Raw genomic sequence first — 15314 nt, forward strand, 5'->3', positions numbered from 1 at the left:
ACAATATGGCAAGCGTCGCCGTACACCTGCGATGCTCCTCTCATTATGTCTAGACTGTGTTGTTGTCTGCAGGCTCGAGACTTCGCCGACCTCCTCATCTTCCACTCTCTATTTGCATCATTTCCTCAATTGCCCAGCATGAGTAATGAACATATCATGTCCCTGTGGCCCATCAGTTAGACGCAACACTCCTCATTCTGCTGGGCTTGGCTGGCCGTGGCCAGAGCATCCTGCCTGCGACCATCTCCACGACTCTGCGCGATTCGAACCCGTCTCTTTTGAACAATCAAAGCAGAATTTGAAGCCAATCCTAGAAGGTGTAGGGTGTCTTCTACTGCGAACGACACTATTCCTCGCATTTCTGACATGTATAGAGCCCCCGAGAGACGCCCGCAGACGCTCTCCAAAGTGTTCACCGCTCGCATAGCAATCACCCAAGTACGACATCTTCTTATCTTTCGTCAAATGCCCGCACGCCCAGGGCGGCTGGGGAGTCAGTCGATCGCCTTATAGGTATTTTTGAAACCGTAAGGGCTTCAATGAATCAACGAGTGCATCCTAACATGTATTAGAAAGAGAGACTGAGTAAAACACCCACAGAACGACTAGAACGCCGTTCCACAAACCCTGCGTCATCTCTGCAAGAGAGATATTTGGCAGCTCTTCAGTCACGCAGCCAATCTTCGTCTGATTATCGACCTGAAGAAGCCTACACTTCACAGCCTCTTCAAGGAGAGTACCTACGCCGAGTCGAGAAAGTACTATGCAACAGACTGCCTGGCACCTCTGTAGCGCCATCTGAAAGCACACGATCAAGTATCCCACCCCCGAATAGATGGTCCGATCAAGAAACGCCCAAGATCAGAGTTAGGGCATCTTCGAATTCCGTTTCGATCACTATCCCCGAGGGTTTCAAACTACCTCTTGTGGCAACTATATGCTCCGCAGACTCGTTTGAAACACAAATGTCCAATACGACGAACGATCAAGAGAGTGAGTTAACGGCCAGCTCAGGCGAAACATCACGGCCAAGATTGCGACCACGCAGAGCAACAGTTTCTGAACAGAGCGCGACTTCGAAGGGCGGAGACGGAGGTGAAGACGCAGCAGCTGGTCTTGCGTTGCCTTTTCTTGCAAGAGTCAGTAAGGGTCGGCTCAACGTCTCCGAAGCTTCGATACCAGCACCTCAGAGTTCGGATGTTCTAGCACAAGGCCAGGTATTTACACCTCCTCATCTGGTCGCTGACGAGGTGAATGCCTTTCAAGACGAGGACTCTATATCTCCTACACCAACTACCATCAATCTCGAAGACAGTGCAGCCGCCAACAGTGCGAGCGCGTCGCCAGCCATTGTTAACCAACTCGACTCGACATCTACTGCAACGTTTGAGACCGAGCCGCTCAAGTCAGACAGGAACGAGAATCAACAGCAGGCGGTCGTAGTCCCTACAGATCCTGGCCTAGTTCTTGCTTCAAGTTCAGCTCCTCCTTCGAGGTCAGATCCTGCTCTCAACCAAGCTTCGGGCAGTCTGGCGACGGATCGGCCTTTCGACACCTCTGATTTACCTGAGATTCGAGTTCACAGACCGAGTGGGACTATCATAACCACAATGAGTAGCCCGGTTGTCCCCCCAACTCCTCCTCCAACAACTATTGCCCAGAGCCCAGGAGCGAATGCTTTTCCTTTCACCAATTCTGCACCACTACCGGCAGGTCTCCCAAATATTGCCGCGGCCGCTGACGCACTCCCTCTCACTGCTCTCCCGCCGATTACGCAAACGGCTCTACCTGGTCTCTCTAGGAAGACTCGCAGACGAACAAAGATGGTCCGGAAAGTCCGTAAAACAGTTGTCAGGAAGAAACTTCTCTCGCTCCTCATCGGCCGGAATCTAGCCAATGTTGTTCATCCTGTTTTGGCAAAAGCATCGCCAGATATCCCTGTTGGATTCTTGTCGTTGGATGGTGCAAGCGACTCCCGCCGTGGATCCACAAGAAACTCGGAGGAAGCAGTATTGTAGAATGTCGGCTGAAGAGGGACTGCGTGAGATTTGCTCTCACTACAACGGCATGATAAGCAAACGCTGCCACCAAAGGCTTTATAGGCTGGAACTCCTGCTAGACCATCCGAGAAAGAATTCCGGGAAAGGGTTTCATATTGTACAGACAAAGGTAGAGAGAGCCCATGGATTGTTGATGTTCCAAGAAATATGCGATGCAGAAGAATCGCCAAAGCAGCTTAGACTATGGGTTGGTGCCGCACAGATGTTGTTGAGATGACTTCGACAAGCCTGGGGAATGAGGCAGGATGACACCCTATGCCTAGCTTCGATTGCTGTGGGCAGTCGAATTAGTTGTTAGAAAAGATTCGTCATTGTTAGTCTATCCAAACACCTAAGCTCGAACTACTTTGTGTTTTTCCCGACTTCCTCATGTTTTCAAGTCTTGAATAACGCGGTCGACCATTGCCGCAGCTTGTTCCAGTTCAGGATCAGGTCCAGTTTCGAGATATTTGACCTTGACGTTGTGATGAAGTGATACCAGCTCATTTGCGCGCGTCAACTCCTGGTCGTTGGCAAGTCCTAGTGGCAATGGTTCTGTTGTCGATGAAATAAAGCCCGTATTCGGTCGAGCCGGTGTCTGGGCTCGCTGCCCAACGTTTTCGGGCACCACAACGGCGATTGCAGCTTCGTGGGACTGTATATAATGAGTTATCCTTGACCATGACGACCACAGGTTACGTCGTTGTCCGCTTACACATATGCTGAGGGATTTGAGGTCGGAGAGAAAGGCGGCGACCTGCATGTTTGTGACGCGTTGAGTCACTCGTGGGAAGCTGACACCGTGGTCATCAGGCCGAGTCAATAAGACCGGAAACGCTGATGGCGATGGATACAGTTAGGGTGGGTCGGCAGGCACTTGAGGAGGAGGATGAGGCTGAGCTGTTTGTTACTGAGGTCGACCATATTCGGAGGCCAGCTGAATAATTGCCGTCTGACGAGATCGCGTATTCACCGTCCATACTTGAATCAACAATACGGAGCGTTGTCTGACACTTTATCATTTTGAAACCGACTCTCAGGGTTGCCGCTTGACGTTGCCCGTATAAAGGTGGTTTATTTTATGTTCACTTTCCAAATGTTCCGTGGGAACCTCGATCTACCGTGTACCGCTGACTGTAGCCAAAGGATCGTGGATTGTTCCAATTATCACACCCGGCCATCGTAAGTGTTGTGCACATGGCATGATGCCTCACAGTTTGTTCTTCCTTCGATCCGCCTTCGGATCGTTAAGCGCGCGAAACACCTCATCCACCTTTCCAAAAAGTCAAGCTAACTAGTCTAGTGTCTTACTCTCGCATGTTGCATCCAGAACGACGTCGTCGCAGGCGCCCGGGGTCTGGACTACACCCAATTCGAGCATGGTAGCTTGCCGTGAACGATGCAAGGCTTTCATGCGCCATTGCAAGCATCGGGTCTTTGGAGACTACAGTGCTTGTATATCGTACGGCACAACCATCTGCCGGAGGATCCAGCGCATAACATACATACATACATACATACTGCACAATACGGTTTCCGTCTTTCGCTTCGACACCGCACAAAGCTTCAAACCTCAGGTCTGGTCCTCTGACGGTGCCCGAACACGGGGGGGTGTGTGTGCGTCGGGGTGAGTAAATATTGTAGTCCCCCCCTAAGACGCGCGTCACACAAACAGTCGGGCCCGACTCGGAGGGCTCAAGGCGAGGGCGGCCCTTTCAGGCATCCCAACGAGCTTGCCGTTTGACGACAAGTTTTTGTTTGTTGGCGTCGGCGACACCGAACATCATACAACACTTGCGTCGTGACCCCAACCCCCTGTTGGATGCCTGACGCTTCGGCAGCTGCTGATCTCTGGAGGGTCGGCCGTTTAAGAAAAGGTGTTTTTTTGTTGTCACTTTTAGCCGCATGGTAACTGAATGGGCGGCGCGAGAGACCTACTCTGGCAAGCGACGTTGCTTCTTCGACATGATACTTTAGGACTTCAAACAATTAACCAACGCGTCCCTCAGGTGCTCATGCCCTCATGGCTGCCGGTTGCTGGCTGCATGCGACAGTTTCAGGAAAAGGAAAGGCAACCAAAACCACCTACCCAGTAGTGGCCTGAAGTCTTTTCTGTCCGTATGGGAGGATCTCGCGCAAAGCGCCTGCAGCCCCCCGGCCTATCAATCGGACTGCTTGGGCCTGTCTGTACCTTTACGCAGCGTGAGGACCATGGGAAAGCAGGGTCAGTCTCTCTGCCTGTCTCCAGAGACGCACCAAAGGGGTCCAGACTACCTGCAGGTACCTAGGTATCGAGTTGGGCTCGACTGTCGTTCCAGGCGATGCAGGCGTGTCGGCCACCAAGTGCCACCGTCATCACCACCACCACCACCACCACCACCACCACCAGCTGTATACCAAGCCAGTGAAGGTGGTACTGATCCTGATCAGTGTGGGCACTGACGACTCGTAGGTAGGTAGGTAGGTACTGGAGGTATTGTACAGATAGATACACTCCATACTATAGTCCTTTGTTGACTGGACCTCGCAGCTGCGGACGGCTCTCGGGGCCGACGGAGGGCAGGCAACTGTGCAATATAATTGTCAATTCATTATTAGGTTTCCGTCATAGGTATCTACAGTAGGTACCGACTGACCAATCCCACGCGGTGATCAAGGTCAATATTCATAGACGCCACGCACCACAAACTCTGGGATGGACCTCCCCCCAAGGAGAAATGCAATACAGGGAACCTGCCCGCGTTTCATTTGTGGTTGTGATTGCCATTGCCATTGCCATTGCCGTTGCCGTTGCCATTCCAGGTTCGACGCGAAAGGACCAACGTTGTTTCGATGGTGCTCAGTTTTAGGGGCCAGGCGCTTGTGATTACCAGTTTGACTTACTGTACGGACATCCGTGTACTCTCCTTTCACGCGAAACAATTCATAATCACCTCTAGTTAGGTACGGAGTACGTGACCGGAGTTGGTCTATCTGTCTAGCTATCCATCTACCTAGGATACCTGTGAGGTCTCTCTCTCTCTCTCTCTCGCGCGCGCTCTCTAAACACCGTCAGGACAAACCGAATGAAAATTAAAATCTCTGTGACACCGATCCTCCATATTCCCCCCCCCCCCCCCCTTCCCCTTCTTCCTCCCTGTCCCCCCTTTTATTTTCTCAGCCTGTCGATTCAGCCTTGCCAGTATGTACATCTGAGCTAGTAAGTATCAATCCCTGGTAATCTACCACCCTATCACATACGGTATACCTGAAGAATATTGTGAAATCTCTCTCTCTCTCTCTCTCTCTCTCTCTCTCTCTCTCTCTGTGTGTGTGTGTGTGTGTGTGTGTGGAAACCAAAGTACACTACTCATCATCCATCTCTATGTACATAATCCGTAGCCAAGTTGCTTACTTAGTTATTTAGAATGCGTGGAACAGAAACAAAAAAAAAAGGGATAGATGATATGGGGCGAGCTTCATTAAACTTCTTACGCGACTTCACACCAGTGACAAAAGTATCATTTGCCAGCTAAGCATGTTATCGCCGTTTTCTATGCCAAGCTATCAAGCTTCTCAGACACTCATACAACAGTAAAGACATGAGATCATGCTAGACTTGCTCGCACAAGAACTCTCTCCTTTCCGTTGTGGCGAACTCTCGGATCAGTGCTTCACCTCGTCTATTCCATTCCTGATATTAAGAATATGGACACGCCATTTTGCCCCGTGTTTCAACCCCCCTTTTCCCCTCTAAACTCCGTCATGTTTACATTGTGCTCCAGACCACTTACGGTCTGCACATGGACAAAGTTTGCCAACCGCCTTTCATGATCGACATCCTGACCGACACATCACCTTGTGACATCCATGACGGCCCTGAAAGCCGGAAGTAACATTGTAACGTAAGTGGCTGAATCCTTCGAGACACATTGATTGTCGACGATTGTGTATGCCTCCGGTGAGTTCGCATAAGCTTGCCGAAAGGGCTAGTTACTTGCGACTTCGGAATCGATCAGAAATGCTGACAAACAGAGATTGTGATACGGCTTGATACTTGCTGCACGCGGTGTCGATTTCCACACTGTCCGGGAGGCTTCTTGGCAGGAATGAGGCGTTCTACTTGACCAGAAATTGTAGTTAAAGCCGAAAATCCTTCCAACACGATGACGCCAACGCCATACTCCGTACGGCATGTCCTCCATGAAAGGAAGACAAAACCCCGAGCTCACGCACTCATGCTGGTCATGCTTTGATCAAGCTTCAGGAGCCTTTCGCTGATCGATCTCGTGGCTGTCAAATCAAATCTGCCGCCAACGTCTCCAGAGGCCCGCCGGTGGAAGCGTCGCGGAATGCCCGAAATATAAGCACTAAGGGATCGGATGAGGGGTCGACAGCTGCCATGTCGTCAGCGATCAATTAAAACCGTCGCCTGTGGTTTATTAGCTGGAAAATCTCAACGAGCCTGGACCCAGAAAGTCGCCAGAGGAGGAAGTCAGGAACGAGATGGCCAATGAACGGTGGGCGTGAATCTGGTGAACGATAGCCTCACGGAGCTAAATGGTACGTTTCTTGTTGCCGAAGGCCAAACTCCCCAGGCGTGGCATGATCCAATAGGCCTCCTGCAAGACCGACATATTCGGCAATAGCCGCAGGCTTTCATGACCTAGATACAACCGTTGCTCGACCCATGATCCTTGGGCACAAGAAACAGCTAGATCCCTGCGAACTTCCACCCCATCGAACTTCCCAGGTCACCTTGAACCTAGCAAGTGAAGCCAGATGCTTTTGTCGTCAATTCACCAGGGCGCGCAACCAGACCTCTGCCCCTCGTACACGAGGGTTGTATAACAAGACGGTCTTGAATGGAGGAAGTAGAATATCAATATAGCCGTCCGTTTCTTGGTAACGTGAGGGGGCAGCGAAGCTGGATCGTACCGAGAGCACCGTTTTTCTTCGAAGACGTGTGGGAGGATGCATGGACGAGGTGAGGTAAATGGCATGGGGGCCCCACTACTCTGAGCCAGCGCGCCTTGAGAGCAACCTTGCACTTCTTGGGAAGCAGGAGCCCGCATGAATTGAGCCGGTGATGTTGATAGGACAGTCTGTGTCGGCAGTGTGCCGCTGTGAAGATGATGCGGATGCGGATATGCTGGAAATCACCCGGAGGAGACCTTGAGTCTGTGACTTCGATTAGGAAGTTTCAGGGAGCGTGAAAGCAATCCATCCCGGGTAGCCGTGTCTTCGCAGTCTTCAGGTGAGGTTTCATTTCCACATGGTTGGTGGAAAGCCAGTACCAGTACCAGTACCACGGCGCGGCGCATCATTGTGACTCTTAATGGTAACCCCGCCCCGCATGCGAAAAGTGACTTTCTGACTGCAACGGTCCATTTCAAGACGCCGAAACATGATAGAAGGTGTGACGATAAAGCCTGCGTAGGCATGGTCAACACCAGCCACGGGCAGCCCCAAGAAGCGGATGTGAAGCAGCTTATCAGCGGCTTGAATCTGCGACCACTTGCATGGACCACCAGGTAGTAGTCACTGACATTTGTCATTGCGCCGAAGTCCAAACATGGCATGGCGGGAGTGAATGACCTTTTAGACGCTGTAGCAAAATCAATTCCTGCACCTAGGATCTTTCCGCCAACCCGGAGATAACGATCGTGACCTCGAGCGCCCCTCTTTGTGCAGAGGGGGTATAGAATTGCGGGCCGTTTCTTCCCATCTGGATGACAGGCTACTTTCAGGTCTCATTCCGAGATTCACTAATGGTTTCACCCCCCATGGGCGGATCAGGAAGACTGCTAGGACCTCGGCCCGGGCTAGGTTCACTGCCGGTGGGCGAAATGCCAGCAGCGTCTTGGGGCAACTCTTCGCGAAGACAAACAGACTCTAGCATGTTGGTCCACTTCCCACTCTGTCCTGCATGGCTGTGTTTCAGGTGTTGTCGAAAATGATCGGCTCGGTAGAATTTCTTTGCATGGTTGCATTCGCCAAACTTGTGTACGCTGGTGAGGTGATCAAGTCGACGATCCCAATCAGGCTGCGGAAGGTTTGGAAATTCCTCCCCACAGTAACCGCAGGCGTCGAACAGAGGGCCTTCTGAGCATATGGTTGTGGGTGTTGACACAGGGTGGTAGGCGGCCTGGTAGTTTGGGATAGCAGCGCAAGACCAGGAGTAACGGCGCAAATGAAGAGAATTCTGATGTCGTTCTGCCTCATTTTTGTTCTTGAAGCGATTGTTGCAATACTGGCAAGAGTATTGTTTCTCCATCTGATGGTTCCTGGGGAGAAATCAGTATTGCATGGCACCTCGAGTAGATGATGCCATGAAAGTGAAGGCATCAGTGAGCACAGAATGTCATCGACTTACCGCAGCTGATCCTCCGACTCAAATTTTTTCGGCTTCTTGGGACAGCAGTCGCATATGTAGGAGTTTCCAACACGATTCAACGGTGGGATACCTATTGGCGGCAGTGATTCAGCTCCAGGAGTATGACCAGACATCGTGCTGTGTATGGATTTTGTATCCAGTGTAACCTGAGGAAGTAGTCGCGACGAGGCGATTGACGTGGCAGGGCTCAACACGGGATGGGCCGAGGTTATATATGCAGGGTGTGCTGGATCTAGCGGTGACTGCCTGTCAAAAGAGGAGATGCTGGTCATGCTGCTCCCAGCAATGGAAAGTGAGATTGACGATGCATATGAGTTTTGTCGCGCGCTCGAAGCCGTCGAAGATACTGATCCATGCTTGGGCTGGTATTTGGCTGCTGGGGAGCGTGCAGATGTAGGCAGGTTGAATTTTGGGAACAAGTCAGAGCACGAGTTGCCACGTGACGGGGACTTTTCGTCCCGAGCCACATCCGATGGGGGCGAGCGAGCCCGGCGTTTCATGCCTTGCTTAGAAGAGCCGCGTCGCACCCCAGAGTCCTGGGACTCGCCGCCCAAATGCAAATTGCGGAGCCCGCTGCCTTCCTCGCCCGCAACGTCGGACTCGGTGTCCGGGAACATGCCATGCTCATAGCTACCGCGTTGAGACCGACTTCCAATGCTCGCAAGGTCATCAGGGCCAGCGAGCGAGCTGCCTATGGACAACAGACCGCTGGGACGAGGCTGCACAAAAAGTTCCGGATCCAGGACGAGCGACGTCGCAGCGCTATCCATTGACGGGCTTCGGTGGTCCGTGTTGTAGTCACGCCATCCAGGTCTTGAGCCGGGCGACAGGCCTGCAGAAGCAGGACTGGCGATCCATCGAGAAACCGGGTCGAAAGAGGCAGGTGGATGCTCATTGGCCGAGAGTAATTGGACATTGGGGTCCTTTGTATGAAGCGACAACTTTTGGGTAAAGGCTGTAGAATCGGCGGAACCAGAGCTTCTCGAGTGGCGAGGAGGCGAAGTGGGTTTTCCAATCTTGGACAGGAGTCTTTGGTCATACGCGTGTGAGGAGAGGTTGAAATTCTGCTGTGCCAGTGGCATATCACCTTGTAATCTAAAATAGAAATCGTAGTCAGCTCTCAAGTCCTTGTTGACGTGCCGAGGGATGCAGCTAAGGGGCGGCAGAACCAGCCCCCACGACAGCCCAAAGAGCCGAGTTCATGCACAAAGATCAGTAACACCCCAATAACACAACGCATCCAAATTTAAATAAGACGATCATGATGAAAGAAGCACGTCCTGACTGACTCGACTAACCTTTGGTTTGCTGGAGTCGGCGAAGAATGCTTGCGGATCATAGGAGGCACATGCGGGCCTGGGAGTTGTATGGTGGCCTGTGAGGGCGATCGCACGGTCGACACAGTGCTTTCCCGGCGGGCGAAGTCATCGTCCAAGTCCATGTCGTCCACATCGCGGGTATGGTCGGAACTCCGTCTTGCTCCCATGTAGCCGCCGTAGAGGCTCGAGCCCGGCTTGATGGGCGCGAGGCGCCGGTTCGGGTTGAAAGGGTCGCTGTTGCCCCAACTCCACGCCACGTCTATGCCTTGCGCAAGCTCTTCATTATATCGTGGTGGTGGTAGTGGCGGAGGTGGCTCGTCAAAACGGGCGCCTGGTATCCTTAGGCCCCCTCGATTGCGGTGTGAGTTGTCTTCGGAGGTGTTGGAGTTTGATCGAGAAGTAGACCCAGATGCAGGAGTCTGCTGTCTGTATGAGAGTGTCCGCGCCGCAGGAGCAGCGGGAGTCCTACGGATATCCATGCCCAGGTTCACCTTCACTGTAACATCGGAAGACCAAGACGATGGAGGCGTTGACAATGGAGCCTGTGTTTCCGGTGTCAAGGTGGCGAGAGCCTCTTTGCCTGGTGCACTGGCCCAAGAACCTCGGCCTGCTTCTCTTCTGCGTTTCAATTCAGCTGACCTAGGCCCGCCCGTCGTGTGCGATCTGGCTCATAGACACCATACGGAGAGGCTCATTCGTCAAGGCTGGCAGATGTTTGACCTCGACGGGTGGAACAACAACTTGGTCAAATCCTGGACGACCGAGTCCGGTCGGGGGAAGCGATATGGCAGGATATAGCGGTAAGGACAGTACGTAGAGCAAAAACTCTAGAGGCGTCGAGGACCCAAGAGTTGGAAATAGGGCGAGCACCAGTCAGCGGACCAATATAGCATATGAGGGAGCGACAGGGTGCCACCGAGGGGGTTGTTTGAGGGATCGAGGCGAGCAACAAGCGGCCGTCAAGCGAGGAGTGGTAGGAAAGGATGAGGATCGTTGGACATGGCTGCAGTCAGTCAGTCAGTCAGTCAGTCAATCAATCCGGCCGTCAGTGCAGAGGATGGTGGCAGTCGATCCGTCGGCAGGGCGCACTGAGATTCGATGAACGGCTCGATGGGATGCGATGGGATGGAATCGCAGGCAGCGCCTAAGCCCAGTCAGTGGTCGTGCCAAAGGTATCCGTTTCCCAGAGCCAGGGTTTGGTGGTGGTGGTGGTGGTTTAGTGGTTGTAGGGCAGAACGATGGAACGTGGGAAAAACGCACAAAGCGGGTCGACGGGGCGAGGTGCAGCTGAAGCTGTATGTACGATATTGTACTTACATACATTAGCTGGAAGATGTACAGTAAGTTAGTGTGTCGTACTCCACCAGGTTTGATGTTATTTTTTTTTCCCTCCTGACGACGATACGAGGCCCGAGTTCCCAGTAGCGCTGGCGGCGCCAGCCAGGGACCAGCAGCGCCTCGGGCGGGTGGCAGGCTTGGGCGAGCAGGGATTAGGCCAGGAGGCTAGCTACAATAGTGCCTAGGTTCTATTGTAGGTTACCTGGGTAGGGGCCCAAGGGTCTTTCTAGGCGGCAGCACTGCGATGTGCTCTAGCCTCTGCACTGGGTACCTAATCTGCAAGAAGTGTGTGCACTGTGTACAGAGTTGGGAACGGAGTGCCTAGTAGACACCTACCCAGGTGCCTACTGTAGGTCTTGCAACGCCTAGAACCGAGGCTGTGTTACAAGTAGAATGCTAGTACAAGTACACCAAGGCAAAGGCGTTAAATGCTCGTATCGTTAGCTGAATGCGATCTTAGCTTGAGGTATCTAGTACTGTACTGTACTGTACTGTATTGTATTGGAGGTACCTGGGCCTGGGACTTAGTAATAGACTAATAGTGCCCCCCATCCCCCCCAGGGACTTGACCACAATAGGTACCTCAACGTTTGCACATGGAAGTTGGCATCTGGCAGCTAGGACGGAGTACGGAGCACGGAGTACGGAGCACGGAGTACGGAGCACAGAGTACACTGCGACCTCAATCCCTCCACCCGCTACAAGAGGGAAGGTGTACGGTACCTATACCATTGGATAGGCTGCGATACCGTGTGTGTACCTACTTATGCCTGAGGTCAGGTCAGGTAATGTACGGTAAGGCCCATCCCTGGCCACCTTGCATCCGCTAGACACATACTCCGTACAGCACAACCAGCTGCTCCTCTTAGTATAACCTGCACAAGGCTCTCTTGACCAGTCAGCGTTCCGCGTACCGACCTGGAACAACTCCTCCTGCAACCTACAATAGTACCGCTCATTGCGGCACACGCAGCGAATCCTCGAGCTCCCCACGAGTGGTTCAGCCCTACGAGGGGTGTTCGAAGAGGCTTCTCCCGCGGTGGTCAGTGGAGATTTGCAGGGGGCCTCGCTTCAAGGGCTCATCCTGGACCTTTGTCTGACCTAAAACCTGCTAAGAGTCTGATGGACCTTGGAACCTCGGAGTCTGCTTTTCTCTCGCTTTGCCTTTGCCTTCTCATCATCTTACCCCATTTTAGCATCATCCTGCGACTCAGTTCTTGTTGCTACACCTGCCTCGTTGGGTTGGCTAGTGTCACTGATTAATTGCACTCGTATTTTTGGAATCGAGCCACCAGTCCGTGGGAACGGGCTTTCTTTTGCTGGTCGAGGCATACAGTAAGTGCTTCGAGCAAACTGTAGAGTGGATGCGGAAGAACGACCCCATGTTCCGCAAAGAGGCCACTCCGTTCCCCCTCGGGTGCTGGTTACGAGGACTCCATTACTGACCGCCCAACAAGGGAAAAGGAATCAAGAAGCCTCCTCGCAATTGCGAAAACTCAAAAGGGAAGCCGTGGATAGACTTCGCCGTCAGAGCTGAGCCCGCACACTTATTTGACATACAACTGTACATACCGACCCAGCTGCATGGGGAATCAAAACAAGAGGTTGTCTTACCAAGGAACCCGTCACTCGCTGATCGCGTAATGTTCGTACGCGCTGGTCTGGAACTCGGGACGTTGATTTGTACCTCAATTGTGCCACCGTAGCCCTATGAAGCCTTCTGGACACAGACATCCCCCCGGACCCAGAGAGGCAAGGAGGCAAACTTGCCAGGGCCTGTGATTTGTAGCCTCTGAATGCTTATCCCACTTATCCCAGTGGAATGACATGTGGCCAGCCCAGTACGACAGTATGTGTCTGTAGATGTGTACACATCGTCTCACCATTCGTCGTCGACGCGCGCCGACTGTCTCGGTCTCAGCTGAGCCTTGCTCGCCTTGCCCGGCCTTGCGCCCCTTGGCCTCCGGAGGTGGGCCACTCAAGCGAAAGCCGTGCCGCAGGAGTGCTTAGCTGCTTTGCGATGAGGTAACCTGCACGGCTTGCTTCGCTTCCACCGCCACCCCTTCGACTCCCCGTATATAGATGGTAGCTGCTTGGTATACTTAGCATGCTCTGTGTACATATTTTGCCGCCCGTCCTGAGGCATCAAAGCTGGCAGCAAACCCAGGATACGAATGCGGCGAATCCCGCAACTGCCGAGGCAAGTTACGAGCGTCAATACGAGGGCCAAGGTTTGTGGCTTGACAGTAGCAAAAGCCTTCGCTGTCTGCCAGAGCGTTGACCAGACGAGGTTAGTCCGGTGCTCATCCTTTGCGGTGCGTTGTGACAGCCTGTGATACGAGGGGTCAACGTCATAAGGCTTGGTGGATGCTGACACCGGGACACGAAGCCTCGTAATTGTACTGATCTCGAGAAAGCATCGCATCCTTGCTAAACATACAAAGGGGTCAGCAGGATCTGGTCACCGGACTGGTCCGACTGCTCGATGCCTGGCTGGTGTCAGAATCCCAAAAGGCCTCACGAATCGGCGGGCCCGCCTTTCGCGTTCTCTCCTTCTCCGAGATTATACTCTCAACTTCGTGTCTCTGTGGACTGTGTTGCTGACCGCCGAAACGTAAAGACTGCCGCGGCGCAATCATCCCTTCTTGGACTACAACTGGTGGCCGTGGGGCCGTGGCTCTCAGGATCATGCTGTTGTGGATATCTCAAGCCAGAATGGCAGCTTCTGTTTCCGTGACTCCATGATCGCCAATCAAGCCCCTGATTAACACTCGGGAATGTGTCTCAGGTCGCCTGGAGCACCGTTCACTGGTGCTATTTAGGGTTCACCATGATTTCGAGTCAACAAGCGATACATCATACAATACGCAAGGGACAATTGATATTGCAATGGATGAGATCTCCCGGCACCTTGCTCACTCTTAGCGGCAGAGTGGCCATTCCCAGTGGTTGTGTATTACGGCAGATGGTCCCCTCTGATTGCTGCCATGTGGATCGAGTACTTTTAAAGTACATCTCTACTCCCATTCCGGTGTCGTGGAGTCAATGTGCCAGTGGCCAAGCGCGTTTACCAACTGGACCTGCCTCGGCATGGCTGGGGTAACAAGCAATGAGTGGGTAGGCCCCTTTGCGCAGCATGCGTGAGGCCAGAAGAAGAAATGTCAGGGTGGAGATTTGGTCAACTAGAACATAAAGAGGCAAGTGAGTATGGGATGAAGCTTCTGGAAGCCAACGCCAACGTTTTAGGTCGGGCCTTGACCACGGAATCCTGACATCGGAGCAAGAATCCAAAGCTGGGTATAAGGCCGGTGCATAGGTAATGGTGAATTTATATGTAGCGCTACATACGCCAGGGGCATTGTTCGGATGGACGGATCGTAATGTGACATTGGATAGGCGATGAATGGTACCACATCAGTGGCCTGGACTTGAGGACCTACTGGCAAGATCTTGATGTTGCAATATCGAGTCTGTGGTCAGTTCCTGGCTCGAACCGGTATCTTCAAGGCCTGTCGACCATCCCAAGGCGTCAACAGTCGAATTTCCAACATCCCAATGACCCGCCCAAACAAATTGCATGGGATGAAAAGCAGAGAGCGCCCAAAGCTCACGTTTCATCCGACACGTTGGCGGCATCCAAGCCCAGCACCTACGGCAATGCTAAGCCAGGAATGGTTGGGCAGAGTCAAGCATTGATGCGTCGTGAACTGTGGACGATCAAACCGGATTTGTTTTCCAGGTTCCTAGAGAGAACTGTGGAGTGCAAGAGTGCTCTAGGATCAAAGATGTCAGCTCTACGAGTAGAAAGTACTTGACTCTGAGTCTTCACTTCTCGCAACACCCGAGGCCGGTTACGCTGCTTAGTCATTCAATATCAGCGGCCATCACGTGACACCTTTCTGCCGAGGCCCGGTTGCTGACTAAGGTCGAATCCGCAGCCTCGGCGCAAGGTTGATAAACTTGATGGATCTGAGATTTCACCAATTTTACAAAGGACAGGTAGATTGTGAAACTTCGTTCATTAATATTGGTCGAGGAATTTCGACTTCTAATACACACACCAGCGGAGCGAACAAGTCGTTCCAGTGCGCAGTCGTTACCACTAATCCGCCAACAGCCCGAGCCATCCTTTCCCATCGGATTTTTACCTAATATTTTCTCTGGTCTGTCACCCTTTTGTTTCCCCGTTCGGCCCTGAAGCCATAGAGCTGAGGTTGGCCTGACTATACATCCATTATCAAG

General features: G+C 52.6%; 3 protein-coding genes across 3 annotated transcripts; 1 reads left to right on the forward strand and 2 right to left on the reverse strand.

Annotated features, from left to right (window-relative positions):
* Positions 1-965: 965 nt before the first annotated feature.
* On the forward strand, positions 966-2018 carry PV08_11119 (uncharacterized protein; the record flags this gene model as incomplete). The annotated part of the gene is made up of 1 exon (XM_016385430.1): positions 966-2018. One exon carries the CDS (start codon positions 966-968, stop codon positions 2016-2018), a length of 1053 nt encoding a protein of 350 aa, XP_016230374.1.
* Positions 2019-2427: 409 nt separating this feature from the next.
* PV08_11120 (uncharacterized protein) lies at positions 2428-2802 on the reverse strand (the record flags this gene model as incomplete). Its single annotated transcript, XM_016385431.1, has 2 exons — positions 2428-2694; positions 2755-2802. The coding sequence occupies 2 exons, from the start codon at positions 2800-2802 to the stop codon at positions 2428-2430; spliced, it is 315 nt and encodes a 104-aa protein (XP_016230375.1).
* Positions 2803-7764: 4962 nt separating this feature from the next.
* Positions 7765-10213, reverse strand: PV08_11121 (uncharacterized protein; the record flags this gene model as incomplete). The annotated part of the gene is made up of 3 exons (XM_016385432.1): positions 7765-8305; positions 8395-9510; positions 9714-10213. The coding sequence occupies 3 exons, from the start codon at positions 10211-10213 to the stop codon at positions 7765-7767; spliced, it is 2157 nt and encodes a 718-aa protein (XP_016230376.1).
* Positions 10214-15314: the final 5101 nt, after the last annotated feature.

The sequence above is a fragment of the Exophiala spinifera genome (genome assembly GCF_000836115.1).
Source record: "Exophiala spinifera strain CBS 89968 unplaced genomic scaffold supercont1.9, whole genome shotgun sequence".
In the NCBI taxonomy this organism is placed as follows: Eukaryota; Fungi; Ascomycota; class Eurotiomycetes; order Chaetothyriales; family Herpotrichiellaceae; genus Exophiala; species Exophiala spinifera.